The sequence below is a fragment of the Callithrix jacchus genome, chromosome 1 (assembly GCF_049354715.1).
Source record: "Callithrix jacchus isolate 240 chromosome 1, calJac240_pri, whole genome shotgun sequence".
NCBI classification, from domain to species: Eukaryota; Metazoa; Chordata; class Mammalia; order Primates; family Cebidae; genus Callithrix; species Callithrix jacchus.
The window spans coordinates 94,199,542-94,227,460 of NC_133502.1; the positions used below are offsets into that span (position 1 = coordinate 94,199,542).

Genomic DNA, 27,919 nt, shown 5'->3' on the forward strand with positions numbered 1-27,919 from the left:
TTTATTTGTGAGCATTAAATGAGATAATACATGTAATATGCCCAGAATGTAATTGGCTGTCACTGTATGATGAAATTATATTTGTTTTTACCATTCCTTGATGTCAGAGTTGCTGAGTATTCTGCATTTTTGACCACTCCTTTGCCTTCTTCATTAGATATCCTTATTTCTTCACTTCACCTTCTGCCAAACTTATAAAGTCCCAGGGCTTCAAATATCACAACTACATGAATAACCTCTAGGTATGCCTCCAACCCTGGCTTCCCTTCCTGCCCACCCCTTTCTGATTGCCTACTGGACAATGCTTAGGTGTCACTTGGCGCTTCAAATTCAATCAAATTAACTGTCTTAATAATAACAACAAAGCAATCATCTTTCCTCCAAAAGCTGATTTCTACCTGATTTTCCTATTGCTGTTCATATAGCCACTGTCTTTTTAAGTGTCGAAGGTTCAAAACATCCTCCAAATTCCTCCCTTTGTCCAAGAAAATGCTTGCTAATTTTGAACATTTTTTGTCTCCACAATATCTGTCATGTCAATCTACTCATTTTCCTTCTTGCCCAGCACCATTAAGCCTTCAGAAGTTTGTTTGATCTATTATAGTGGCCTCTGAAGGGTCTTCCTTTTTCCTATTGAGCACATTCACATTCATATCCATCCCCAATATTTCAATTAGAAGAATATTATTAATATTAATGCAAAGCGTTGATCATGATACTCTTCTACCTACAAAATCTTTTAGGACTTCCAATGTAGACATGTCTACCTAAACTCATCCTTCTCCTCTTCTCCTGGAAAGCTTCGAGAAATAGTAAAGAAAAAGGAAAGAAAAACAATCAGACTGCATTTTTGGTAAAGCTAGGAACTATATTCCAAAAACGTTGGTATATTCAGGAGCTATACAAGAAGAGAAAGGGGTGAAAGCAGAGGAGATAGAAATTAACAGTGGTAATCCTCACAAAGCACCCACAAAAATATTCCTGAATGTGAGTAACACCCCAAGATGCAAAATTCTCTTTGTGTCAGGAACGGCATGTGCAAAAGCAAGAGTGAGTTGGATGCAGCAGGAGTCCCTCCTGTCCCTGACTTAGTACACAGAAATAGAGGAGGTGGGCCACATACTGAATTATGCAGGTAAGCCATGCTTGCAGGAGGGAATTTGACATTGTAGTAGATTAGAAGGAAGCCTTCCAGTTGTGATAATTAATAACTAGCCTGAAATGCTATCCTGGGCCTGTTATAATGCCCATTAAATGATAAATAATAAAAAAGGGATTAGTATAGACCACATACAGAGATATTCTAAGAATAACAAAAGAACAAAATGTATTAACAGAAGAATAATATTCTTCATAAAAATGTTTCTGGGTAGTCAGAAAGTAAGTTTCAAAAACATTAAATAAAATTTCCCCCCTTTTACATGTCTGGTTGATCAGGATTACATTGCTATGGCTAAAGTTTTACAGAGCTATAACCTGAACGTTTGTCTCTTTGTACATATCTTTTCTATACTGCAGACCTTCATTCACTTTCATATGTATATCATTTTTATTGTTGTGTTACTTTTGTTCAATAAAAACTTTGTGATAAAAAGTGGAGAAAATTTTTTCTGGGGAACAGATGAACATTATAAATAAGTAGACATCATAAAATTTCAAAATTTTTAGTCTTATTGAAGTACTCATCTCCGAAGAAATACTTAAAAGTTGAAATACCAAAATTCAGATAAGAGTAGATGAGGCAACAAAAGGACATAAAATGTGAATAGCACTCAGGAATGAAGGCAGGGAATTATCACAGAATTTCAGATGAATTGAGAAATGGTGCAAGATCAAATATACATTGTGAAAAATAGTGCAGGACACAGAGGACAGAAATGTGAACAAAAATGAAATGAAGTGGAAATGAAAATTTCATTGGGATTAAAGAGAAATTACATCACAGAAAGTGGAGATCTGACAAACTGGTCTCCAAAGAAGGAAACCAAAATAATGAAAGTAAATTTTTAAAATAGAATTACATGATTTAAAATATAATTTAGATGTTTTCATTTAAAAAAAATTAAATTTGATCTAGGTATTGAAAGAGCTACCTTATGCCAGGAAGAACTGACCCATAATCATAAATGCCCAGACAGATCCTAATAAAGTTACTAAACTTCAAAGAAAAATAAAGCATACCTTGAACCATGTAAAATGATCAAGTCTGTTATGAGGGAGAAAATTGAGCTGGACTTAGACTTCTTTTTTCTTCTTTTAACTTTTATTTTAGGTTTAGAGGGTACATGTGCAGGTTTGTTACATAGGCAAATTGCATGTCACTGGGGTTTGGTGTACAAATTATTTCATCACCCAGGTAGCAGCGACACAGTACTCAATGGGTAGTTTTTCAGCCTTCACCTTCCTCTCACCCTCCACCCTCAAGTAAGTCCCACTGTCTCTTGTTCTCCTCTTTGTGTCCATGTGTACTCAATGTTTTGCATCCACATATAAGTGAGAACATGTGATACTTAGTTTTCTGTTCCTGTGTTAATTTGCTTAGAAGAATGGCCTTCAGCTGCATCCATATTGCTGCAAAGGACATGATTTCATTCTTTTTTAAGGCTGTGTAATATTCCGTGGTGCATATATACCAAATTTTCTTTATTCAATTCACCATTAATGGGCAGAGTTGATCCTATGTCTTTGCTATTGTGAAAAGTGCTGTGATAAACATACATGTGCATGTGTCCTTATGGTAGAATAATTAATATTCCTTTGAAGGTATACCCAGTAATGCGATTGCTGGGTTGAATGGCAGTTCTAAGTTCTTTGAGATATCTCTGGACTGCTTTCCACAGGAGCTGAATTAATTTACCTTCCTACTAGCAGTATATAAGCAATCCCTTTTCTCTACAACCTCACGAAAATCTGTTATTTTTTCACTCTTTAGTAGTAGCCATTCTGAGCAGTGTGAGATAGTATCTGATTTTGGTTTTGATTTGCATTTCTCTAATGATTAGTGATATTGAGCATTTTTTTCCCATGGTTATTGGCCACATGTATATTTTCTTTTAAGAAGTGTCTGTTAAGCTGGGTGTGGTGGTTCACGCCTGCAATCCCAACACTTGAGGAGGCCGAGGCTGGCAGATTGCTTGAGTTCAGGAGTTTGAGACCAGTTTGACAAACATGGCAAAACCCCGTCTTTACTAAAAATACAAAAATTATCCAGGCATGATGGCAGGTACCTGTAATTCCAGCTACTCAAGAGGCTGAGGCAGGAGAATTGCCTGAACCCAGGAGGCAGAGGTTGCAGTCAACTGAGATCGTACCATTGCACTCCAGCCTGAGTGACAGAGTGAGACTCCATCTCAACCAAATAAGTGTCTGTTCATGTCCTTTGCCCATTTTTTAATGAGGTTGTTTTTACTTTTTAAGTTTCTTATATATTCTGCATATTAGACCTTTGTTGGATGCAAAATTTGCAAATATTTCCTCCTATTCTTTAGGTTGTCATTTACTCTGTTGATAGTTTATTTTGTTGTGCAGAAGCTCCCTAGTTTAATTAGGTCTCACTTGTCTAATTTTGGTTTTGTTACAATTGCTTTTGGAGTCTTTGTCATGAAATATGCCAGGTGCTATGTTCAGAATTATATTTCCTAGGTTTTCTCCTGGGATTTTCATAAATTTAGGTTTTATATTTAATTCTTTAATCCATCTTGAGTTCAGTTTTGTATATGTTGAAAGGAAAAGTTCCAGTTTTAATCTTCTACCTATGGTTAACCAGTTATTCAGCTCCATATACTGAATAGGGAGTCCTTGCCATATTGCATTTTGTGTTGACTTTGTCAGAGATCTGATTCCTGTAGGTATGTGGCTTTTTTTCTGGGTTCTCTAACCTGTTCCATTGGTTGGTGTGTCTTTTTTTGTACTAGTACCATGCTGATTTTGTTATTGTAGCCTTGTAATCTAGGTTGATGTCAGGTAGTGTGATGCCTCCAGCTTTGTTCTTTTTGATTAAGATTGCTTTGGCTATTCAGGCTCTTTCTGGGTTGCATATGAATTTTAAAATAGGTTTTTCTTTTTTTATGAGACACGGTCTCACCCTGATGCCCAGGCTGCCATGATCATGGCTCACAGAAGCCTTAATGACCCAGGCTCAAGTGATCCTCCCACCTCAGCTTCCCAAGTAGCTGGGGACAGCAGATGAATGCCACCATGGCTGTCTACTATTATTTATTACTTCTAGAAATGAGATCTCCCTCTGTTGCCAGGCTGGTCTCAAACTTCTGGGCTCAAGTAATCTTCCTGCCTTCATCTCCCAAAACACTGGGAATGCAGGCATGAGCCACCATACCTGGCCAGTTTTTTTCTAATTCTGTGAAAAATTACACTGGTAGTTTGGTACAAATTGCATTGAATCTGCATGTGGCTTTGGGTAGTATGGCCATTTTAACAATATTAATTATTACTATCCATGAGCATGTAATGTTTTTCCATTGTTTATGTTGTCTGATTTCTTTCAAAAGTGTTTTGTAATTCTTGCTATAGAGATATTTCACCTCCCTGGTTAGCTAGGTATTACTAAATATTTTATTCTTTTTGTAGCTATTGTAACTGAGATTGCATTCTTGATTTGTCTCTCAGCTTGAACATTATTGGTGTACAGAAATACTACTGATTTTTGTACATTTATTTTGTATCCTGAAATTTTACTGAAGTTGCTTATCAGTTCTAGGAGCCTTTGGGCAGAAACCATGGGTTTTTGTATATGTAGAATCATATTGTCTGCGAACAGAGATAGTTAGACTTCTCTTCCTGTGGGGATGCTTTTTATTTCCTTCTTTTGCCTGATTGCTCTGTTCAGGGCTTCTAGTACTATGTTGAATAGAAGTGGTGAGAGTGGGCATTCTTGCCTTATTCTAGTTCTTAATGGGAATGCTTCCAGCTTTTGTCTGTTCAGTATGATGTTGGCTGTATGTTTGACAGAGATGGCTCTTACTATTTTAAAGTATGTTCCTTCAGTGCCTCGTTTATTGAGGGTTTTAAAAATGAAGTGATGGTGAATTCTGTTGAAAGTTTTTTCTGTGTCTATGAAGATGATCATGTGTTTTTCTATGTGATTCGTCTGTTTATGTGATGAATCACATTTATTGATTTTCATTTGTTGAACCATCCCAGGAAAAAGCCTGCTTGATCATGGTGGATAAGTTTTTTGATGTGCTGCTGGATTCAATATGCTGGTATTTTGTTGAGGATATTTGCATCTATGTTCATTAAGGATATTGGCCTGAAGTTTTCTTTTTACACTTTGTCTCTGCCAGGATTGGGTATAAATGATGCTGGCCTCATAAAATGATTTATGGAAACATCATTCCTCTTCATTTTTTTGAAATAGTTTCAGTAGAATTGGTACCACCTCTTCTTTATATGTCTGGTAAAATTTGGCTGTGAATCTCTGGTCCAGGGCATTTTCTTCTTGATAGATTTTTTATTATTGATTCCATTTCAGAACTTGCTATTGGTCTGTTTAGGTATTCACTTTCTTCCTGATTCAATCTTGGGTGGTTGTATGTTACAAGGAATTTATCTGTTTCTTCTAGGTTTCTAGTTCCTGTGCATAGAGGTATCCCTAATAGTCTCTAAGAATTTTGTTCGTTTGTTTATTTTTTGTATTAATTGAATCTTCTTTTTTTGTCTACCTAGTGGTCTATCAATCTTATTTATTTTTTCAAAAAATCAACCTTTGGTCCCTCTGACTTTTTTGATTATACTTTTAAGTTCAAGGATACATGTGCAGAACATGCAGGTTTGTTACATAGGTATACACATGCCATGGTGGTTTGCTGCACCCATCAACCCACCCATCATCTATATTTGGTATTTCTCCTAATGCTATTCCTCCTCTAGCCCCCCACCCATCATGTGATATTCCCCTCTCTGAGTCTATGTGTTCTCATTGTTCAACTCCCATTTATAAGTGAGAACATGTGGTGTTTGGTTTTCTGTTCCTGTGTCAGTTTGCTGAGAATGACAGCCTCCATCTTCATGCATGTTACTGCAAAGGACATGAACTCATTCCTTTTGTGGCTGCATAGTATTCCATGGTGTATATGTGCCACATTTTCTTTATCCAGTCTATCATTGATGGGCATTTGAGTTGGTTCCAAGTCTTTGCTATTCTGAATAGTGCTGCAATAAACATATCTGTGCATGTGTCTTTATAGTAGAATTATTTATAATCCTTTGTGTATTGGGAGTAATGGGATTGCTGGGTCAAATGGTATTTCTGGTTCTAGATCCTTGAAGAATAACCACACTGTCTTCCACAATGGTTGAACTAATTTACACTCCTACCAAAAGTGTAAAAGTGTTACTATTTCCCCATATACTCTCCAGCATCTGTTGTTTCCTGACTTTTTAATGATTGCTGTTCTAACAAGTGAGTTAATATCTCATTGCGGTTTTGATTTGCATTTCTCTAATGACCAGTGATAAGCTTTTTTTCATGTGTTTGTTGGCCACATAAATGTCTTCTTTTGAAAAGTATCTGTTCATATCCTTCACCCACTTTTTGATGGGTTGTTTGTTTTTTTCTTGTAAATTTGTTTAACTTACTTGTGATTCTGGATATTAGCCCTTTGATGGGTAGATGGCCAGAATGTTTTCTCATTGTAAAGGTTGCCTGTTCACTCTGATGATAATTTTTTTTTGCTGTGTAGAAGTTCTTTAGTTTAAATAGATCCCATTTGTCAATTTTGGCTTTGGTTGCCATTGCTTTTGGTGTTTTGGTCATGAAGTCTTTGCCCATGCCTATGTCCTGAATGCTATTGCCTAGGTTTTCTTCTAGGGCTCTTATGGTTTTAGGTCTTATGTTTAAGTCCTTAATCCACCTTGAGTAAATTTTTGTGCAAGGTGTAAGAAAGGGATCCAGTTTCAGTTTTCTTAACACCATTTATTAAATGGAGAAACCTTTCCTCATTGCTTGCTTTTGTCAGGTTTTTCAAAGATCAGAAGGCTGTAGATGTGTGGTGTTATTTCTGAGGCCTCTATCCTGTTCTGTTGGTCTATATATTGTGGTTTTGGTACCAGTACCATGCTGTTTTGGTTATTGTAGACTTGTAGTATAGTTTGAAGTCAGGTAGCATGATGCCTACAGCTTTGTTCTTTTTGCTTAGGATTGTCTTGGCTATACAGGCTCTTTTATGGTTTCATATGAAATTTAAAGTAGTTTTTTTCTAATTCTGTGAAGAAAGTCAATGGTAGCTTGATGGGGATAGCATTAAATCTATAAATTACTTTGGGTAGTATGACCATTTTCACAATATTGATTGTTCCTATCCATGAGCATAGAGTTTTTTTCCATTTATGTGTGTCCTCTCATCTCCTTGAGCAGTGGTTTGTAGTTCTCCTTGAAGAGTTCCTTCACATCACTTATAAGTTGTATTCCTAGGTATTTTATTCTCTTTGTAGTAATTGTGAATGGGAGTTTACTCATTATTTGTCTCTCTGTTTGTCTGTTATTGGTGTATAGGAATGCTTGTGATTTTTGCATATTGATTTTTGTATCCTGAGATTTTCTTGAAGTTGCTTATCAGCTTAAGGAGATTTGGGGCTGAGATAATGAGATTTTCTAAATATACAATCATGTCATCTGCAAACAGAGACAATTTGACTTCCTCTCTTCCTATTTAAATGCACTTTATTTCTTTCTCTTGCCTGATTGCCTTGGTCAGAACTTCCAATACTGTGTCAAATAGGAGTGGTGAGAGAGGGCATCCTTGTCTTGTGCCAGTTTTCAGAGGGAATTCTTCCAGATTTTGCCCATTTAGTATGATATTGGCTCTAGGTTTGTCATAAATAGCTCTTATTATTTTGAGATATATTCCATCAATACCTAATTTGTTGAGAGTTTTTATCATGAAAAACTGTTGAATTTTATGAAAGGCTTTTTCTGCATCTATTGAGATAATCATGTGGTTTTCATCATTGGTGCTGTTTATGTGATGGATTACATTTATTGATTTGTGTATATTGAACCAGACTTGCATCCCAGAAATGAAGCTACTGGTGAATAAGCTTTTTTTTTTTTTTTTGAGATGGCTTTTTGCTCTTGTTACCCAGGCTGGAGTGCAATGGCGTGATCTTGGCTCACCACAACCTCCGCCTCCTGGGCTCAGGCAATTCTCTTGCCTCAGCTTCCAGAGTAGCTGGGACTACAGGCACGTGCCACCATGCCCAGCTAATTTTTTGTATTTTTAGTAGAGACGGGGTTTCACCATGTTGACCAAGATGGTCTTGATCTCTTGACCTCGTGATCCACCCACCTCGGCCCAAAGTGCTGGGATTACAGGCATGAGCCACTGTGCCTGGAGTGAATAAGCTGTTTTATGTGCTGCTGGATTTGGTTTGCCAGTATTTTACTGAGTATTTTTGCATTGATGTTCATCAGGGATATTGGCCTGAACTTTTCTTTTTCTGTTGTGTCTGTGCCAGGCTTTGGTATCAGGATAATGCTGGCCTCATAAAATGAGTTAGGGAGGATTCCCTCTTTTTCTATTGTTTGGAATAGTTTCAGGAGGATTTGTACCAGCTCCTCTTTGCCCTCTGGTAGAATTTGGTTATGAATCCATCTGGTCCTGGGCTTTTTTTTTTTTTTTTTTTTTTTTTTTTTTGGCTGGTAGGCTATTACTGCCTCAATTTCAGAACTTGTTATTGGTCTATTCAGGGATTTGATGTCTTCTTGGTTTAGTCTTGGGAGGGTGTATGTGTCCAGGAATTTATCCATTTCTTCTAGATTTTCTGGTTTATTTGCATACAGGTATTTATAGTATTCTCTGATGGTAGCTTGTATGTCTGTGGGATCAGTGGTAATATCCCCTTTATCATTTTTTACTGAATCTATTTGATTCTTCTCTCTTTTTTTTCTTATTTGTCTGGCTAACAGTCTATCTATTTTGTTAATCTTTAAAAAAAAAAAAACAGCTCCGGGATTCACTGATTTCTTGAAGGAATTTCGTGTCACTATCTTCTTCAGTTCTTTCCTGATCTTAGTCATTTCTTGTCTTCTTCTAGCTTTTGAATTTGTTAGCACTTGCTTCTCTAATTTTCTAAATTGTAATGTTAGGATGTCAATTTTAGATCTTTTCCATTTTCTCCTGTGAGCATTTAGTGCTATAAATTTCCCTCTAAACACTGCTTTATATGTGTCACCGAGATTCTAGTACATTATGTCTTTGTTCTCATTGGTTTCAAAAAAATTATTTATTTCTGCCTTAATTTTATTATTCACTTAGTAGTCATTCAAGAGCAGACTGTTCAGTTTCCATGTAGTTATGTGGTTTTGAGTGAGTTTCTTAATCCTGAGCCCTAATTTGATTGCACTGTGGTCTGAGAGACTTTGTTATGATTTCCATTCTTTTGCATTTGCTAAGGACTGTTTTACTACCAATTATGTGGTCAATTTTAGAATAAGTATAATGTGGTGCTGAGAAGGATGTATATTCTGTTGATTTGAGGTGGAGAGTTCTGTAGATGTCTATTAGGTCTGCTTGGTCCAGAGCTGAGTTCAAGTCCTGTATATCCGTGTTAATTTTCTGTGTCATTGATCTGTCCAATATTGACATTGGAGTGTTAAAACCTCCTCTTATTATTGTGTGTGAGCCTAAGTCTCTTTGTAGGTCTCTGAGAACTTGCTTTATGAATCTAGGTGCTCCTGTATTAGGTGCATATATATTTAGGATTGCTAGTTCTTCTTGTTGTTTTGATCCTTTACCATTATGTAATGCCCTTCTTTGTCTTTTTTTTAATCTTTGTTCATTTAAAGTCTGTTTTATCAGAGACTAGGATTGCAACCCCTGCTTTTTTTTCTTACCATTTTCTAGGTAAATATTCCTCCATCCCTTTATTTTGAGCCTATGTGTGTCTCTGCACATGAGATGGGTCTCCTGGATATAACACACCAATAGGTCTTGACTTTTTATCCAATTTGCCAGTCTGGATCTTTTAATTGAGGCATTTAGCCCATTTACATTAAGGCTAATATTGTTATGTGTGAATTTGATTCTATCATGATGATACTAGCTGGCTATTTTGCCCATTAGTTGATGCAGTTTCTTCACAGTGTCAATTGTCTTTACAATTTGTTATGTGTTTACAGTGGCTGGTACTGGCTTTTTCTTTCCATATTTAGTGCTTCCTTCAGGAGCTCTTGTCAGGCAGACTGGTGGTAACAAAATATCTCGTCATTTGCTTGTCTGTAAAGGATTTTCTTTCTCCTTCACTTATGAATTTTAGTTTGGCTGGATATGAAATTCTGGGTTGATAATTCTTTCCCTTAAGAATGTTGAATATTGGCCCCCACTCTCTTCTGGATTGCAGGGTTTCTGAAGAGTGATCCACTGTTAGTCTGATGGGCTACCCTTTGTGGGTAGCCCAACCTTTCCCTCTGGCTTCCCTTAACATTTTTCCTTCATTTTAACCTTGGTGAATCAACAATTATGTGCCTTGGGGTTGTTCTTCTTGAAGAGTATCTTGTGGTGTTTTCTGAATCTCCTGAATTTAAATGTTGACCATCTTGCTAGACTTGGTAAGTTCTCCTGGATAATATCCTGAAGAGTGTTTTCCAACTTGGTTCCATTCTCCGTGTCACTTTCAGGCACACCAATCAAATGCTGGTTTGGTCTTTTCACATAGTCCCATATTTCTTGGAGGTTTTGTTTGTTCCTTTTTATTCTTTTTTCTCTAATCTTGTCTTCATGATTTATTTCATTAAGTTAATCTTCAGTCTCTGATATTCTTTGTTCCACTTTATCAATTCAGCTATTGATTCTTGGTATATGCTTCACAAAGTTCTCATGATGTGTTTTTCACCTCCATCAGGTCATTTATGTTCTTCTCTAAACTGGTTATTCTAGTTAACATTTTGTCTAACCTTTTTTCAACGTTCTTAATTTCCTTGCATTGGGTTAGAACGTGCTCCTTTAGCTTGGAGGAGTTTGTCATTACCCACCTTCTGAAGCCAATACTTCTGTCAATTCATCAAACTCATTCTCCGTCCAGTTTTGTTCTCTTGCTAGTAGGAAGTTGTGATCCTTTGGAGGAAAAGAGGAATTCTGGGTTTTGGAATTTTCAGCCTTTTTGCACTGGTTTTTCCTCATCTTCATGAATTTATCTACCTTTGGTCTTTGATATTGGTGACCTTTGGATGGGACTTTTGCATGGATGTCCTTTTTGTTGATACTGATGATGCTATTCCTTTGTGTTTGTTAGTTTTCCTTCTAATAGTCAGGGCCCTCTTCTGCTGGTCTGCTGGAGTTTGCTAGGGTCCCACTTCAGACCCTGTTTGCCTGATATTACCAGCAGAGGCTGCAGAACAGCAAAGATTGCTGCCTGTTCCTTCCTCTGGAAGCTTCATCCCTGATGGGCACCTGCCAGATGCCAGCTGGAGCTCTCCTGTATGAGGTGTCTGTCAACCCCTGCTGGGAGGTGTCTCCCCATCAGAAGGCACAGCAGTCAGGAACCCACTTGAGGAGGCAGTCTATCCCTTAGCAGAGCTCAAGTGATGTACTGGGAGATCCGCTGCTCTCTTCAGAACTGGCAAGCAGGAACTTTAAGTCCACTGAAGCTGTGACCTCAGCCACCTCTTCCCCCAAGTGCTCTGTCCCAGGGAGATGGGAGTTTACCTATAAGCCCTTGACTGGGGCTGCTGCCTCTCTTTCAGAGATGCCCTACCCAGAGAGGAGGAATATAGAGAAGCAGTCTGGCTACAGCAGCTTTGCTGAGCTGTGATGGGCTCTGACTAGTGCAAACTTCCCAGTGACTTTGTTTATACTGCAAGGGGAAAACTGCCTACTCAAGCCTCAATAATGGCAGATGCCCCTCCCCTGCCAAGTTTGAGAATCCCAGGTTGACTTCATACTGCTGTGCTGGCAAGCAAGAATTTCATGCCAGTGGATCTTAGCTTGCTGGGCTCTATCAGGCTGGGATCCACTAAGCTAGACCACTTAGCTCCCTGGCTTCAGCCCCCTTTCCAGGAGAGCGAATGGTTTTGTCTTGCTGACATTCCAGGTGCTACTGGGGTATGAAAAAAAAAAACTCCTGCAGCTAGCTCAGTTTCTGCCCAAAAGTTGCCCGGTTTTGTGCTTGAAACCCAGGAGCCTAGTATTGTATGCACCGGAGGGAATCACCTGGTCTGTGTGTTGTGAAGACATAGGATCTGGGCCAGAATGCACCATTCTTCACAGCACAGTCCCTCATGGCTTCCCTTGGCTAGGGGAGGGAGTAGCCCTACCCCTTGTTCTTTCTGGGTGAGGTGATGCACCCCCTTCTTCTGCTCACCTTCTGTGGGCTGCGCCCACTGTCTAACCAGTCCCAACGAGAAGAGCTGCGTACCTCAGTTGGAAATGGAGAAAAGGAAGTTGGAAGGCAGACTTCTGCATTGATCTTGCTGGGAGCTGCAGACCAGAGATGACTATTCAGCCATCTTTCCAGCCACTCCATTGATCTTTTGTGTACATTTTCATGTCTCAATTTCATTCAGTTTAGCTCTGATTTGGTTATTTCTTTTCTTCTATTAACTTTGGGGTTGATTTGCTGTTGTTCTTCTAGTTTCTCCAGGTATGATGTTAGGTTGTTAATTTGAGAACTTTTCAACTTTTTATATAGGCATTTAGCACTAAAGATGTTCCTCTTAACAGTGTTTTAGCTGGGTCCCAGAGATTCTAGTATGTTGTACCTTTGTGTTCATTGGTTTCAAAGACTTTCTTGATTTCTCCCTTGATTTTATTCTTTACCCAAAAGGCATTCATAATCAGGCTATTTGTCATATAATTATATAGTTTTTAGATATTTTCTTGATATTGACTTCTATTTTTACTGTGCTGTCATCTGAGAGTGTGGTTGATATGATTTTCTTTCTGAACTTACTGAGAATTGATTTATGGCCATATGTATGGTCAACCTTAGAGTATGTGCCATGTGCAAATGAGAAGAATGTATATTCTGTTGTTAGGTGGAGTGTTCTATAGATGTCTATTATGTCCATTTGGTCAAGTGTTGAATTTAGGTCCCAAGTATCTTCGTTTGTTTTCTGCCTTGATGATTTGTCTAACATTGTTAGTGGAGTGTAGAAGTCTCCTTCTACTATTACCATTGTATGCTTATCTAAGTTTCTTCATCAGTCTTTAAGGTGCTTCAGTGTTGAATGCATATATATTTAGAATTGTTTAGTTGTCTTGTTGAACTGAACCCTTTATCATTATGTAATACCCTTATTTGTCCTTTTTAATAGTTACTGGTTTAAAGTCTGTTTTGTCTGAAATAAGAATAGCAATCACTGCTCTTTTTTCCATTTGCTTGATAGATCTTCCTCCATCCTTTTACTTTGAGCCTATGGTATCACTGCATGCAAGATGGGTCTCTTGAAGACAGCATACAGTTGGATCTTTCTCCTTTTTCCAACTTGCCATTCTGTGCCTTTTAAGTGGGGTGTTTAGCTCATTTATGTTTAAAGTTAATATTAATATGTGAAGATTTGATCCTGTCATTATGTGGCTAGTTGGTCATCATGTAGATAATGATGGTATAGTTGCTTTGTAGTATCAGTGGGCTATGGACTTAAATGCATTTTGTCATGGAGGTAATGATATTTTGTTTCCATGTTTAGCACTCCCTTAAGAACCTCTTGTAAGGCAAGTCTAGTAGTAATAAATTTTATAGTGTTTGTTTTTCTGAAAATGATTTTATTTCTCCTTCACCCATAAAACTTAATTTGACTGGATATAAAATTCCTGGTTGAAATTTCTTTCCTTTAAAGATGCTGAATATAAGCTCCCAGTCTCTTTTGGCTTGTAAGATTTCTGCTGAAAGGTCTGCTTTTAGACTGATGGGGTTCCCTTTGTCAGTAACCTGCCCCTTCTCTCTAGCTGCCTTTAATATCTTTTCTTTCACGTTGGCGTTGGAGAATCTGATGACTATGTGTCTTGAGGACAGTCATCTAGTACAGTATCTTTCTGGAGTTCTCTGAATTTCCTGAATTTGCATGTCAAATTCTCTAGTGAGGTTGGGGAAATTTTCATGAACAATATCCTCAAATCTGTTTTCCAAGTTACTTGCTCTCTCCCTCCCTCTTTGTGGCATTTCAGTGACTTTTATTTTCTGGCCCCCTGAGTTTAAGCACCTGCTGTGCTTGGGGGCTGAGATGTTTCCAGTCTACTATCAACAACAATCTGGTGAGGGGTGCTAGCAAAACCAGCTCAGTGGGAAGCTAGTGGATGAGGGTATACACACACACACACACACACACACACACACACACACACACACACACACACATATACACCAGCCACAGCAGTGGGAAGCAAAGGACAAGTCATCTATGACCCAGAAACTGGATCTGCAGCAGATACCAACTCTGCTGTCACCTTGACCTTGAGCTTCCCAGCCTCCAGAACTGTGAGAAATAAATTTCTGTTATTTATAAGCCACCCACATACGATACTTTGTTGTAGTAGCCTGAACTAAGACACACCTATTGTGAGGCAAGCACTGTTCTGGACTACAAGAATATGAAAGTAGATAAAGTAGACTAGATCTATAACCTCCTGAGGCTTATTTAAGTAAGAAAAAAAAAAACAATAGATACATAAGCTGGTACCAGGAAATGAGTAGTGTTAGAAAGAAAGAAAATCAATCTTTTTTACCTGCCTTCTCTGTAGCCTCTGCCCTATTGATGACACCCTCCTTGAAAATCTCTCTTCCCTCAGTTCAGGACGGTATTATTCCTGGATCCTATTCCTATCTCTTTGAGGTCTCTTTTGTGGTCCATTTCCAGTGATTTACTTTACTTTCATATCCTTTGAGTATTATATTCAATTTTCCCCTCTTCTTGTTACCTTCATGCTAATGCTTCCCAAATCTCTATCTCCAGACCTGACTGCTCCCCTGCTCCAGAACTCAATATCTAATGGCGTCTGATCATTGCTAGCTGGATTGGCAACCACCAAGCTCAATATATTCAATAATAAAACTGTGCTGCTTAGGGGGGAAAAAAAGCTTGTTTTTATCTTGCATTACCCATCTCCATTGATCATTATGCACCTGGGCTTCCAAGCTAGAGACTAGGAGATTACTTTTGACTCTCTTTCTGCCTTACTCCTCACTATAAATATCACCCAAGGCTATCAGCTTTGCTGCCTTTTTTTTTTTTTTTTTTTTTTTTTTTTGGAGATAGAGTCTTACTTTGTCGTTCAAGCTGGAGTGCAGTGGTGCATTCTCGGCTCACTGCAACCTCCACCTCCCTGGTTCAAGCAATTCTCCTGCCTCAGCCTCCCGAGCAGCTGGGACTACAGGTGTGTGCCACCCCCCAGCTAATTTTTTTCGTGTTTTTAGTAGAGATGGGGTTTCACCATATTGGCCAGGCTGGTAAAGGTCAGGCTCCTGACCTTGTGATCCATCCACCTTAGTCACCCAAAGTGCTGGCATTTCAGGCGTGAGCCACTGCACCTGACCTCAGTTTTGCTTTATAAACATCCTTCTATCCCAGCATCTCCTTCAGGTCTTCATTATCCCTTCCCTGATATATTCCAACTACCTCCCTGTAGTCCAGTGTCCTCCAATACCTCCTCCACGCTGTGCAGCCAAAGAGATTTCTTAGACACACATCTGACTACATTATTTTTCAGACACACTTCTCCAATGGCTTTGTGTGCCTTCAGGATAAAAGGGAAACTCTCCACATCATTTACAAATTCTCCAGTGTTAGCTTCATCTCTCTCTGCTTCTAAATTACACTATATCCCAAGCATATAGGGGTATGCTGTGTGTCAAATATGCTGTGCAGTTCACTCCTTCAATATCCATACACTGTTCCCTTTGTTAGAATGCATTTCTTCTTTTCTTTTTTTTCTTTTTTGAGACAGAGTTTCACTCTTGTTACCCAGGCCGGAGTGCAATGGCACTATCTCTGCTCACCGCAACCTCCACCTCCTGGGTTCAGGCAATTCTCCTGCCTCAGCCTCCTGAGTAGCTGGGATTACAGGCACGTGCCACCGTGCCCAGCTAATTTTTGTATTTTTAGTAGAGACATGTTGACCAGGATGGTCTCGATCTCTTGACCTCGTGATCCACCCGCCTCGGCCTCCCAAAGTGCTGGGATTACAGGCATGAGCCACTGCGCCCGGCCACATTTCTTCTTTTCATTTGTCTAGTGAACTAATCCTTTAAAATCCATGTGATCATTACTTATGCACTTAAATTTTACCTGATGTCCTGCATAAAGAGGAAATAATAAAACCATAATTTTTTATGTTTCACACCTACTCCTATTCATTTTCACATGAGGGCCTTTGCACTTGGTGTTTTCTCTTCCTAGAATGCTTTTGCCCCTATTTACATGTTGGCTTTTACAGATCATTTAGGTCTTTTTAAAATTTTTTTATTTTTATTATTATACTCTAAGTTCTGGGGTACATGTACACAACATTCAGGTTTGTTACATAGGTATACACGTCCCATGGTGGTTTGCTGCATCCATCACCCCATTATCTACATTAGGTATTTCTCCTAATGCTATCCCTCCCTTATCCCTCCACCCCCTGCTATCCCTTGCCCCCCACCCCCAACAGGCCCTGGTGTATGATGCTCCCCTCCCTGTGTCCATGTGTTCTCATTGTTCAGCACCCACTTATGAGTGAGAACATGCAGTGTTTGGTTTTCTGTTGTGTCAGTTTGCTGAGAGTGATGGTTTCCAGCTTTATCCATGTCTCTGCAAAGGACAGGAACTCATCCTTTTTATGGCTGCATAGTATTCCATGGTGTATATGTGCCACATTTTCTTTATCCAGTCTATCACTGATGGGCATTTGGGTTGGTTCCAATTCTTTGCTATTTTGAACAGCGCTGCAATAAACATACGTGTACATGCATCTTTATAATAGGAAGATTTATAATCCTTTGGGTATATACCCAGTAATGGGATTGCTGGGTTAAATGGTATTTCTATTTCTAGATCCTTGAGAAATTGCCACACTGTCTTCCACAATGGTTGAACTAATTTACACTCCCACCAACAGTATAAAGGTGTTCCTATTTCTCCACATCCTCTCCAGCATCTGTTTTCTGTTGACTTTTTAATGATCACCATTCTAACTGGTGTGAGATGATATATCAGTGTGATTTTGATTTGCATTTCTCTAATGACCAGTGATGATAAGCTTTTCTTTTTCCATATCTTTGTTGGCTGCATAAATGTCTTCCTTTGAAAGGTGTCTGTTCATATCCTTTGCCCACTTTTTGGTGGAATTGTTTGTTTTTAATTGGAAATTTAAGTTTTTTTGTAGATTCTGGATATTAGCCCTTTGTCAGATGGGCAGATTGCAAAAATTTTCTCCCATTCTGTTGGTTGCCAGTTGTCTCTAATGATAGTTTCTTTTGCTTTGCAGAAGCTAGTTTAGATCCATTTCTCTATTTTGGCTTTTGTTGCCATTGCTTTTGGTGTTGCAGTTATGAAGTCCTTGCCTACTCCTATGTCCTGAACAGTATTGCCTAGGTTTTCTTCTAGGGTTTTCATGATGTTAGGTTTTATGTTTAAATCTTTAATCCATCTGGAGTTCATTTTTGTATAAGGTATAAGGAAGGGGTCCAGTTTCTGCTTTCTGCTCATGGCTAGCCAGTTTACCAACACCATTTATCAGATAGGGAATCCTTTCCCCATTGTTTGTTTTTGTCAGGTTTGTCAAATATCAGATGGTTGTAGATGTGTGGCATTATATCTGAGGCCTCTGTTCTGTTCCTTTGGACGATATCTCTGTTTTGGTACCAGTACCTTGCTCTTTTGATTACTGTAGCCTTGTAGTATAGTTTGAAGTCAGGTAGCCTCACCTTTGTTTTTTCTGCTTAGGATTGTCTCAACTATATGGGCTCTTTTTTGGTCCCATATAGGTGGTTTTTTCCATTTCTGAGAAGAAAGTCAATGGTAGCTTGATGGGGATAGCATTTAATCTATAAATTATTTTCGGCAATATGGTCATATTCATGATACTGATTATTCCTAACCATGAGCATGCAATGTTTTTCCATCTGTTTGTGTCCTCTCTTATTTCCTTGAGCAGTGCTTTGTAGTTCTCCTTGAAGAGGTCCTTCACATCCCTTGCTAGTTGTATGCTTAGGTATTGTATTCTCTTTGTAGCAGTTGTGAATGGGAGTTCACTCATGCTACAGGCTCTCTGTGTGTCTGTTTTTGGTGAATAGGAATGCTTGCGATTTTTGCACATTGATTTTGTATCCTGAAGCTTAGCTGAAGTCGCTGACCAGTTTAAAGAGATTTTGGGCTGAGACAATGGGGTCTTCTAAATATACAATCATGTCAACTGCAAATAGAGACAATCTGACTTCCTCCTTTCCTAATTAAATACCCTTTATTTCTTTTTCTTGCCTGTTTGTCCTGGCCAGAATTTCCAATACTCTGTTGAATAGGAATGGTGAGAGAGGGCATCCTGTTTTCAAAGTGAATGCTTGCAGTTTTTGCCCATTTCATATGATATTGGCTGTGGGTTTGTCATAAATAGTTCTTATTATTTTGAGATACATTCCATCAATACCTAGTTTATTGAGTTTTTAGCATAAAGGGCTGTTGAATTTTGTCGAAGGCATCTATTGAGATAATCATGTACTTTTTGTCTGTTTCTGTTTGTGTGATAGATGACATTTATAGATTTGCATATGTTGAACCAGCCTTGCATCCCAGGGATGAAGATATCTTGATTGTGATGGATAAGATTTTTGATGTGCTGTTGGATTTGGTTTGCTAGTATTTTATCGAGCATTTTCACATCAATGTTCATCATGGATATTGGCCTGAAATTTTCTTTTTTCTTGTGTCTCTGCCTGGTTTTGTTATAAGGATGACGTCGGTCTCATAAAATGAGTTAGGGAGGATTCCCTCTTTTTGTGTTGTTTGGAATAGTTTCAGAAGGAATGGTACCAGCTTCTCTTTGTACCTCTGGTAGAATTCAGCTGTGAACCTGTCTGGTCCTGGACATTTTTTCTTGGTAGGCTATTAATTGCTGCCTCAATTTCAGACCTTGTTATTGGTCTATTCAGGGATTCAACTTATTCCTGGTTTAATCTTAGGAGGGTATAAGTGTCAAGGAAGTTATCCATTTCTTCTAGATTTACTGGTTTTTGCATAGAGGTAGTTGTAGTAATCTCTGATGGTGTATTTCTGTGGGATTGGTGGTCATATCCCCTTTATTATTTTTTGTTGCATCTATTCAATTCTTCTCTCTTTTCTTCTTTATTAGTCTGGCTAGCAGTGTATCTATTTTGTTGATCTTTTCAAAAAACAGCTCCTGGATTAATTGATTTTTTTGAAGGGTTTTTTTTTTTGTGTGTCTGTATCTCTTTCAGTTCTGCTCTGATCTTAGTTATTTCTTATCTTTTGCTAGCTTTTGAATTTGATCTTGATTCTCTAGTTCTTTTAATCGTGATGTTAGGGTGTCAATTTTATATCTTTCCTCACTTGTTTGGTGGGTATTTAGTGCTATAAATTTCCCTCTAGACACTGCTTTAAATGTGTCCCAGAGACTCCGGTACATTGTTTGTTTGTTCTAATTGGTTTCAAAGAACATCTTTATTTCTGCCTTCATTTAATTATTTATCCAGTAGTCATTCAGGAGCAGGTTGTACAGTTTCCATGTAGTTGTGTGATTTTGAGTGAGTTTCTTAATCCTGAGTTCTAATTTGATTGCACTGTGGTCTGAGAGACTGTTTGTTATGATTTCCATTCTTTTACATTTGCTGAGAGGTGTTTTACTTCCAATTATGTGGTCAGTTTTACAGTAAGTGTAATATGGTGCTGAGAAGAAAGTATTGGGTGGAGAGTTCTGTAGATGTCTATTCGGTCCCCTTGGTCCAGGGCTGAGTTCAACTCCTGTATATCATTGTTAATTTTCTGTCTTGTTTGTCTAATCATTTAGGTCTTAAATCAAATTTTACTCTCAGGCAGGCCTCCTGTCCACTCATTCTACCAGAGCAGTCTTCTGCTTCTGATCACTATCATTATCACCCTTATACTGGTGCTTTGAAGGACCCACCCAAGGTCAGGCACCAGCTGCAGCTGCAGTGCCATATGAGTGGGTTCCCCGAGCCCAAACCCGGATGCTCACGGACTCCAGGCCCATTTCAATCCTTCAGGTTATTTTCCAACCCTCTGTTTCCCACATGGGGTCAACCAGATACCCAAAGAAACTCCCATACTTGTGCCTCTGAGATTTTCCAGTGATTCCATGTTCAGCCCTCATTTCAGGAGGGCAGCCTGGCTAGCAGGTTCTGCGGCCAACTAGCAAAATAATTCTGTCGTGGGGACGTGCAAGATCGAGTAGCCAGAATGGTTCAGCTACATTGGTTTGTTATGTAAACATAGGTCCCTCGTACCCTAGGAGTGTCGCTGCTCCTTCACAGCACTTAGACAGTCTAAAAGCACGCTGTTCATGAGTTCATTTGCTTACCTCTGAGTACTTCCCCAGAACCAGTAGGATGTAAGTTCTGTGAAGAGGTTGACCTTAGCTATCTTGATTATCATTGGACGTTCAATTACAAATCAGTTCCCAGCAGAGAAAGTATTCAATAAATACATATTGAGGAGATAAATGAATTATTGCATGAAATAATGTATTTAATTACAGACCTCTCTTCTCCTCTAGACTGTAAGCTCTCAAGACAAAGGATTCTGTTTTATACATCTTGCTCCTCATGCTGGCATACTGCCTGCCATATGAGAAAGCATGAAATCAGTATCTTTGAACACATAAAAAATAAATAAATGAACAAACAGATCAACGAGTGAATGAATGAACATATGCTATCTACATTAGAAGTTCTTAATTTTGTCTTCACATTAAAATCATTGGGGAACTTTTAAAAACTGCAGTGCCCAGGACCAGTGAAACTGGAATCTGGGGGGATGTGCCCCAGGCATCAGTATATTTTAAAGCTCTTAAAGCAATTCCAAGTGCACAGCCATAGTTGAGAATAGGGTGACCCACCACCAGGTTTATTCAGGATTGACACATCTCTCAGAGAGCAGGAATTTAAATGCTAAAACTGTGACAACACTGGGCAAGCCCAGATGGCTGGTCACCCTCCCTGAGAACCACCAATCCAAACTGTCACCCATGGCCATGCTTGAGTGATGTATTTTCAATTTTTGAAAAGTCAAGACTTGTTGGTTTCCTGCTTTCATTTGACACTTACCTAATTACATTCAGGCCTGTGGCTCACTTTGACCTCATAACTGCTTCCTGCTATAGGCTGTTGTTCAGGTTCGTGCTGCTGTTATTGACTTGGGTGACATACTAATTTGTAACACACAAATGCCAAAGGGGAAGATTAAACCATTCCAGCAAGTCAACATCAATCAATAGACCAGCTAAAGAAGCAAAGGAACATGTAAAGTGTTACCTTTCCAAATGCAGTCACAGTGAGCCTTCACTTCTTTTCCTCTCCAAATTGATGGCAGTACATTTTGACACATTTCTACATATCGCTTGTATGTGCCAGTTTACTTTGGTATGATTGCGTAGTCCCTGTTGTTACCTGAGGAGATAAATAATTTTTAATGGGAAAGTCCATGTGAAAGCTGAAATAATATTTATCATTCTAAACACTGATGAAAAAACCACCAGGTATGTGGTTGATAATAAAAGCTCATCAATGTGTGGACACCAGAATCAGAAATGCTCTTCAACCTATGAAGAAGGTAACAGAGCACCACGGATCTTGAGGGCCTTGTTGTTCGAAGTGTGGCCCCAGATCAGCAGCAGCAGTCTCACCTGGGAGCAATTAGAAGGGGGGGACTGAGGCCCCACCCCAGAGCTACTGAATTAGAAGGCCTGCAGCTGAGACGCAGGAACCTGTGTCTTAAAAAGTTCTCCGAGTTGTATTTATGCATGCTAAAATTTGAGAAGTGTTAACTTGGCAAGCATTTTTTGCCTACTTTGTAATGTCAGTATCTCGGAGCCCAGAGGGAAGAGGTGAGGGTAAGCAGGAAAGGAGGCACACAGCACAGTAGTTCCCAGCCTTTCCTGCACATTGGAAGCTTTAAAAAATATCCACACCTGGATCCCATCCCAAGCAGCATGATTGAATTGGTATGGGATGCTCCCTGAGCAAAGCTCCCCAAGTGATCCTAATGTGCAGCAAAGTTTAGGAATCATTGATGTGATTTAACCACAAGGAACCCTAACCTCCTCACTGTCTCTGGCCTTGACTGCTGGTGAACCCAGAGGAACAAACAGCGTATACATTTGCTATCCTTCTTTCCCAAACAACAGAAGCAGCAGCGATGAAGAAGAATTCTCTGGATCTGACTCTGACCTCTGGTTTGGTGAATATGTGTTCCATTTAGCCTCTGTTAATAGCTGATTTATCTTTAACTGTTCAACCCTCCTGGATCTCAGTAGTCCCATGTGTTTCAATGGGGACTATAAGACTCCGTTCCCAGATTAATTGGGACATTACATATGACATGTGGAAGTGCCTAATACTTAGCCCAGCACATGTTGGATGTTTAGAAACTCTGAGCCAAGGAAGGTTGTCTCTCTAGCCTTCTCCCCAATTGTGGGATATCCAGCAGCATGAAGATGGGCAAATATTTAGCGGTGTCTCTTCCTCACTGCACCAAGGGTGTTCATGAACTGTCAAAAACCTCTTTACACAAACACTCTCAGTCTCACATCTCAGCCACGTAAACCGGTTAAAATATTTTGCAGATGTTCAACAGTGACTGAGAAGAGTCCACACAGCCACAGGGACTCTCACTGGGGCCCCCTGCCTAGAGCCCAGTGTTCCTCTCCCTACTACACTGCCTCCATTTCCAGCTTTCCCTCCAGCTGCATGGCAGTTTGCATCTGCAGATAGGATGCATTCACCTAGACCAGCTGGGGGCCAATAGAACTTCTGTGGTGATAGAAACGTTCTGCATCTGTGCTTTCCAGTTCAGTAGTCACTAGCCACATGAAACTATTAAGTTCTTAAAATGTGTGTAGTGTGAAAGGAAATTATAACTTTTTTATTTAATTTTAATTAATTTAAACTTAGCCACCACATAGCTCTAGAGACAGAATCTGGAGAAAAAATGAGAACCTGGGAAATAGTTCCAATGGTTTCTACCCACAAATTAAAGTAAACCTAAACCACTGGTTTGCCTCTCTGTTAAGAGGCCTTCCTCTTTTTCAGGAAAGTGGCAAGTTGGTGCACTAGTTGATGAGAGCACCCTCCGCATGCAAAATACTATTCAAGTGATGCCTTGAAACCCATGATTGGCCAGCAGAAGCAAAATGTGTCATAGAGCACAGCTTCTCAAACTTGAGTGTGCACACAAGTCATGTTCGGGATCTTGTGAAAATACAGAATCTGGTTTAGTAGGTCTGGGACAGGGCCTGAGGTCTGCATTTCTAACCAGGGCCTGAAGAGGGGGCGGCGCTGCTGCAGCTGCCCTGTGAACCGCACTTTGCCTAGCCAGGCAAAGAGCAGTGCTGCTCACCGGGCCAGTTTGACCTCCCTTCACACGTAGGGGCATTTGGCAACGTCTGGAGACATTTTCGAGTATGTCTGGGAGGATGGGGCTGAGAAGTGTTATTGACATCTACTGGGTTAAGTCCAGGTGTGCTATTAATCATCTGCAATGAACCTGCATGCATATATCAAAATATCACATGCATAAATATGTACAATTATTATATATCAAAAAAGCATGGCGTTTCAAATATATTTTTAAAACTTTTTTTTTTAATGTAATAATCTATAATACACTGGTTAGCCCTGAGACAAGGAGTTATCTTACCCAAAATGTCAGTAATACCGTGGGCTCTTCAGGAAGAGGAGTATTCATGGCAGAGGGATGGAGCGGTTGCTCTCAGTGTGATAACTGATCAATGTTTTCTTTCTTCCACTCTTTTTTCCCACTTGTCTACGCACAGGAGCCAATGCCTCGGCCCCAGACCAACTGAGCTTAGCGTTAGCCTGGAACAGAGTCGACATCGCTCGCAGCCAGATCTTTATTTATGGGCAACAGTGGCCGGTAGAGTATATGTCGTCACCCGTGAAAAGCCCACTTTGGTTGGGCAAGGGTATTTCTTTAAGGAGCCTCGAGATGGAACATGTTCTTTAAGATGGAACATGTTCCTTGGTAGCAAAATCCCTGTCCTAATCCCTTTCTCATATTCGGGAAAGCACTGCCACCTAGTGGAAATTTCAACCAAACACAACTCCAAATATTTCCATCTCTATGAGTGGCCGTTAATAGCAATTTTCAGCTGCAAATAATGCCTTTTACTTTAATAAGTCTGAACAAAATATAAGACAAAGCTGTATTTATTAAAATTAAGGAAGGGGTAGAATTTTTAATTTGCTTCTGATTGTCTCTGATGGGACAAAGGGAAGAGTTTGCTGCCCAAGCCATGGCAGCCCCCACTGGTTTATGGCTGGGTCACACCTCAGGATGCAGAATTAGCAGGCTTCCCTGTGCAGGCGCCATCTGGTCCTGGTGGCTGAGCACAGGTCCTCCTTATTTGCAAAGAACAACACAAGGAAACCAGTGCTTTATATAACTGTTCTTGGTTTGCTTCCCTCCATTGACTATACCAAAAATAAAAATGTGTGAGATTGGCCATCAGGTGGTATATTCATGCATCCACAAGAGGTAACCCAGCAGCCTGAAACTTGATTTCTGTGCCTGTAATCACAGCACTCACAGGAAGGCCTTATCTTATGTTTTCCTTTCCCCCAGAGAGTTTCTGCCTGGGATTGACCCCCTGTCTTCATTCAGTGCTGCTGGATTGCTAACATGGAAAGATTTGCCAGAGTCTAGACCCTGGGACATGTCTGTGAAATGCATTAAATAAAACTTTAAGCCACTGGCAAATCCAGAAAGTAGGCTGGGTTTTTTTGTTTTTTGTTTCTTCAGTTAAGTGACATCTTTGTGGTCTTGCTCACTTCTCCACAGAGACACAGCGGTGAGTTAGGTCCTTTGATCTGTTGACTCGGGTCCCTCTTCTCAGTCGGCCTGGTGTCTCACTCAGAGCCCAGGGGTAACAAAAATGAAAACAGCAAAGTACCCACTTTTTGACACTTCGCTGGGTGTTGAGAAGGTTGATTGGATAATTGCAAGGGGAAAAACCTTGTGAACCCTTGTACCTCCTTGGGATCCACAACAAGAGATTAAGGGAAGAAATAGTTTTTGGAACTAGAAATCCTTGACTTCTGCTTGCAAAGACAGGCCCCCAAACATGGGAGAGGTTGTGGCTGTCCCAAAAGTAAATCTGTGAAGAGTCTTGCTAGCATGTTCTTAGATGTGCTGAAGGTCTACCAGATGTCACAGGCATCCCTTTCTAAGCTGTTCAAGCGAACACCAAAGAACCGCATCCCTAGATAGACCCTGGGGCAGACTAACTCAGCAACTTGATTTGCAGGTGGGATCTCTGGAGCAAGCCATGTTGGATGCCTTAGTTCTGGACAGAGTGGATTTTGTGAAATTACTCATAGAGAATGGAGTAAGCATGCACCGTTTTCTCACCATCTCCAGACTAGAAGAATTGTACAATACGGTAGGGCCAAACTAAGGCACTCTTTATTTTTTTGTTTGTTTTACCTTCTCCTGCCCTCCATATGCCTGTGACTCTCCTCCCTTCTCCCCTCCAAATGCATGAATCGTTCATCACAAATACTCCCTACATAAATGACAAACACCAAGTCACCAAGATTCCACTTGTTTTAATTGCTCAGTTGTCAGCATCTAAGGCAAGAAGTTACGTGGTAGCCTAAGTGTATCGCTCTCATGTTCTTATACAAAGTTACAAAGCTCTGGAAATGAGAACACAGTTTGTTCTGTAAACCCAGAGGGTGTTAGAGGCAATTAGCAAGGGAGGATTGATTTAACTCTAAGCATCAAAAAAGGCCTATTAAGTGTCCTGCACCATTTTGTTTTCCTCAGAGCTGTGAAGTTCATTCTTCACAGTTCAGCTATAAAGTGGCATAAAAGGTAAAATACCTTTTCTGGAGTTACTTAAACATTGTGATTAGTTAACTTACTAGGGATACCCAGGAGTAATCATAGGTCAAACTACTATTCATGAAGTTATTGAGAGAATTCACACGAGTTAAGTGCGTTGGCTCTGAGCTGATGCACTTCACTAGAATCCAGCAAAGTTTAAAGAGCACATATTTTCCCATTTGACAAATGAGAAGAATGAGGCTGTCTCAGTCCATTTGTGGTACTATAACAAGATACCTGAGACTCAGTGATTTATAAACAACAGAAACTTATTTCTCTGGGTTCTGGAGGCTGGGAAGTCTAAGATCAAGTTTGGTGTCTGGAGAAGGCTGCATTTTGCTTCTTCCACAGTGGCACCTTGTTGTTGCATTCCCCAGAAGGAACAAATGCTGTGTCCTTACAAGGCAGAAGAGACGGAGGGCAGGAGGGCTGAATGTTGTCTGAAGCTTCTCTTATAATGGCCTTAGTCCCCCTCACAAAGGAGGAGCCCTCATCACCTAATCACCTCCTAAAGGCCACACTTTTTTTTTTTAATTATTATTATGCTTTAAGTTCTGGGATACATGTGCAAAACATGCAGGTTTATTACCTAGGTATACACGTTTAAGGCCCCTCTTCTTAATACTAGTGCCTTCGAAATTAAGTTTCAACATGAATTTTGGAGAGGACACAAACATCCAAACCATAGCAGAGGCCAAAGTGAATTCAGTCACAGGACTCCTAAGAAAGAAGCCAGTAAGCGTTGAACCCAAGCTTCTGTCTCTGAGATTATTCTACCCCTCATTTTCAGTGTCTCTGTCCCGCCACACAGAGGGCAAGCAGGATGGAGCTTACTTCCTGTGCCCAGCCAGGAGTAGTTGTTAGGTGGTACCACCCTGGCACTGGCTGCAAAAAGTAGAAACAGGTTAGCAGAATGGCCCCGGGTTTCTGTTTTTCCACAGACTTTTCTTGGTTCAGCATAATGAGACTTTCAGTAAGAATAATGGGTTTCAATTTAAAAAATAAAAATAACGACAAGAGTTGAATGGCCTATCAATTAGAGAATCAAGGGAGTAGAGTGATTTATTCCAACAATTGGGGAGAAAAAAAAGTTGGAGAATTCTAGACTGAGAAAGGCCAGTAAGTTTGATCAGTTCCGTCTGCCAGTGGTGGCTTCCTGGAATACTTCGCTGTGGATTACGGAACAGTAAATAGCCTCCGTAGTAATAGCTGACACTGATTGGCACCAAGCACAATTTGTAATGGCTTTATAGACATTATATCACTTAATCCTCACAACAACCGCATCAGATAAAGTGATACTATGATCTCCATTTTAAAGATGATAAACTGAGTCACAGTTAAGGAGCTTGCGCATGTTCAGAGCCAGTAAGCAGCAGAGGTAGGGAGCCAGACACTCTGACTCCAGAGTCTGTAGGTTGAATCACTGCACAATCCAGCACCCCCTCAGTGGAAAAAGAGCTCTGATAGGCATGTCCACGTGAATGGGCAGGTTGCTGCAGCAGTTCATAGACCTGTCTCTATACCTGAATGGTTGCAACAGTGCTTAAGAATTTGCCATTGGCCAGGCACAGTGGCTCACGCCTGTAATCCCAGCACTTTGGGAGGCTGAGGTGGATGGATCACCTGAGGTCAGGAGTTTGAGACTGGCCTGGCCAACATAGTGAAACCCCCATCTCTACTAAAACACAAAATTTAGCTGGGCATGGTGGTACACACCGGTAATCCCAGCTTCTCTGGAGGCTAAGACAAGAGAATTGCTTGAACTCTGGAGGTAGAGGTTGCAGTGTGCTGAGATCACACCACTGCACTGCAGCCTGGGTGACAGAGAGAGACTCTGTCTCAAAAAAAAAAAAAATTGCCATAACTATTTTAGATTCTCTAATCATC

The 27,919-nt window shown here is 39.9% G+C and overlaps 1 protein-coding gene and 1 long non-coding RNA gene across 22 annotated transcripts in view; one reads left to right on the top strand and one right to left on the bottom strand.

Moving 5' to 3' along the window:
• LOC144581784 (uncharacterized) overlaps positions 1–21,573 on the bottom strand; it is a 96,028-nt gene extending 74,455 nt beyond the window's left edge. The window contains exon 1 of the long non-coding RNA XR_013533017.1: positions 21,439–21,573. This is a non-coding gene — a long non-coding RNA (uncharacterized LOC144581784). The remainder of the gene's footprint in view (positions 1–21,438) is intronic.
• The window catches only part of TRPM3 (transient receptor potential cation channel subfamily M member 3), a 980,420-nt gene that overhangs the window by 836,602 nt on the left and 115,899 nt on the right, over positions 1–27,919 (top strand). For all 21 annotated transcript variants that reach the window (XM_017973100.4, XM_035264315.3, XM_035255728.3 and 18 more), the window contains 2 exons: positions 23,958–24,058; positions 25,449–25,583. In XM_017973100.4, the coding sequence (XP_017828589.1) occupies positions 23,958–24,058; positions 25,449–25,583 (236 nt within the window). The remainder of the gene's footprint in view (positions 1–23,957; positions 24,059–25,448; positions 25,584–27,919) is intronic.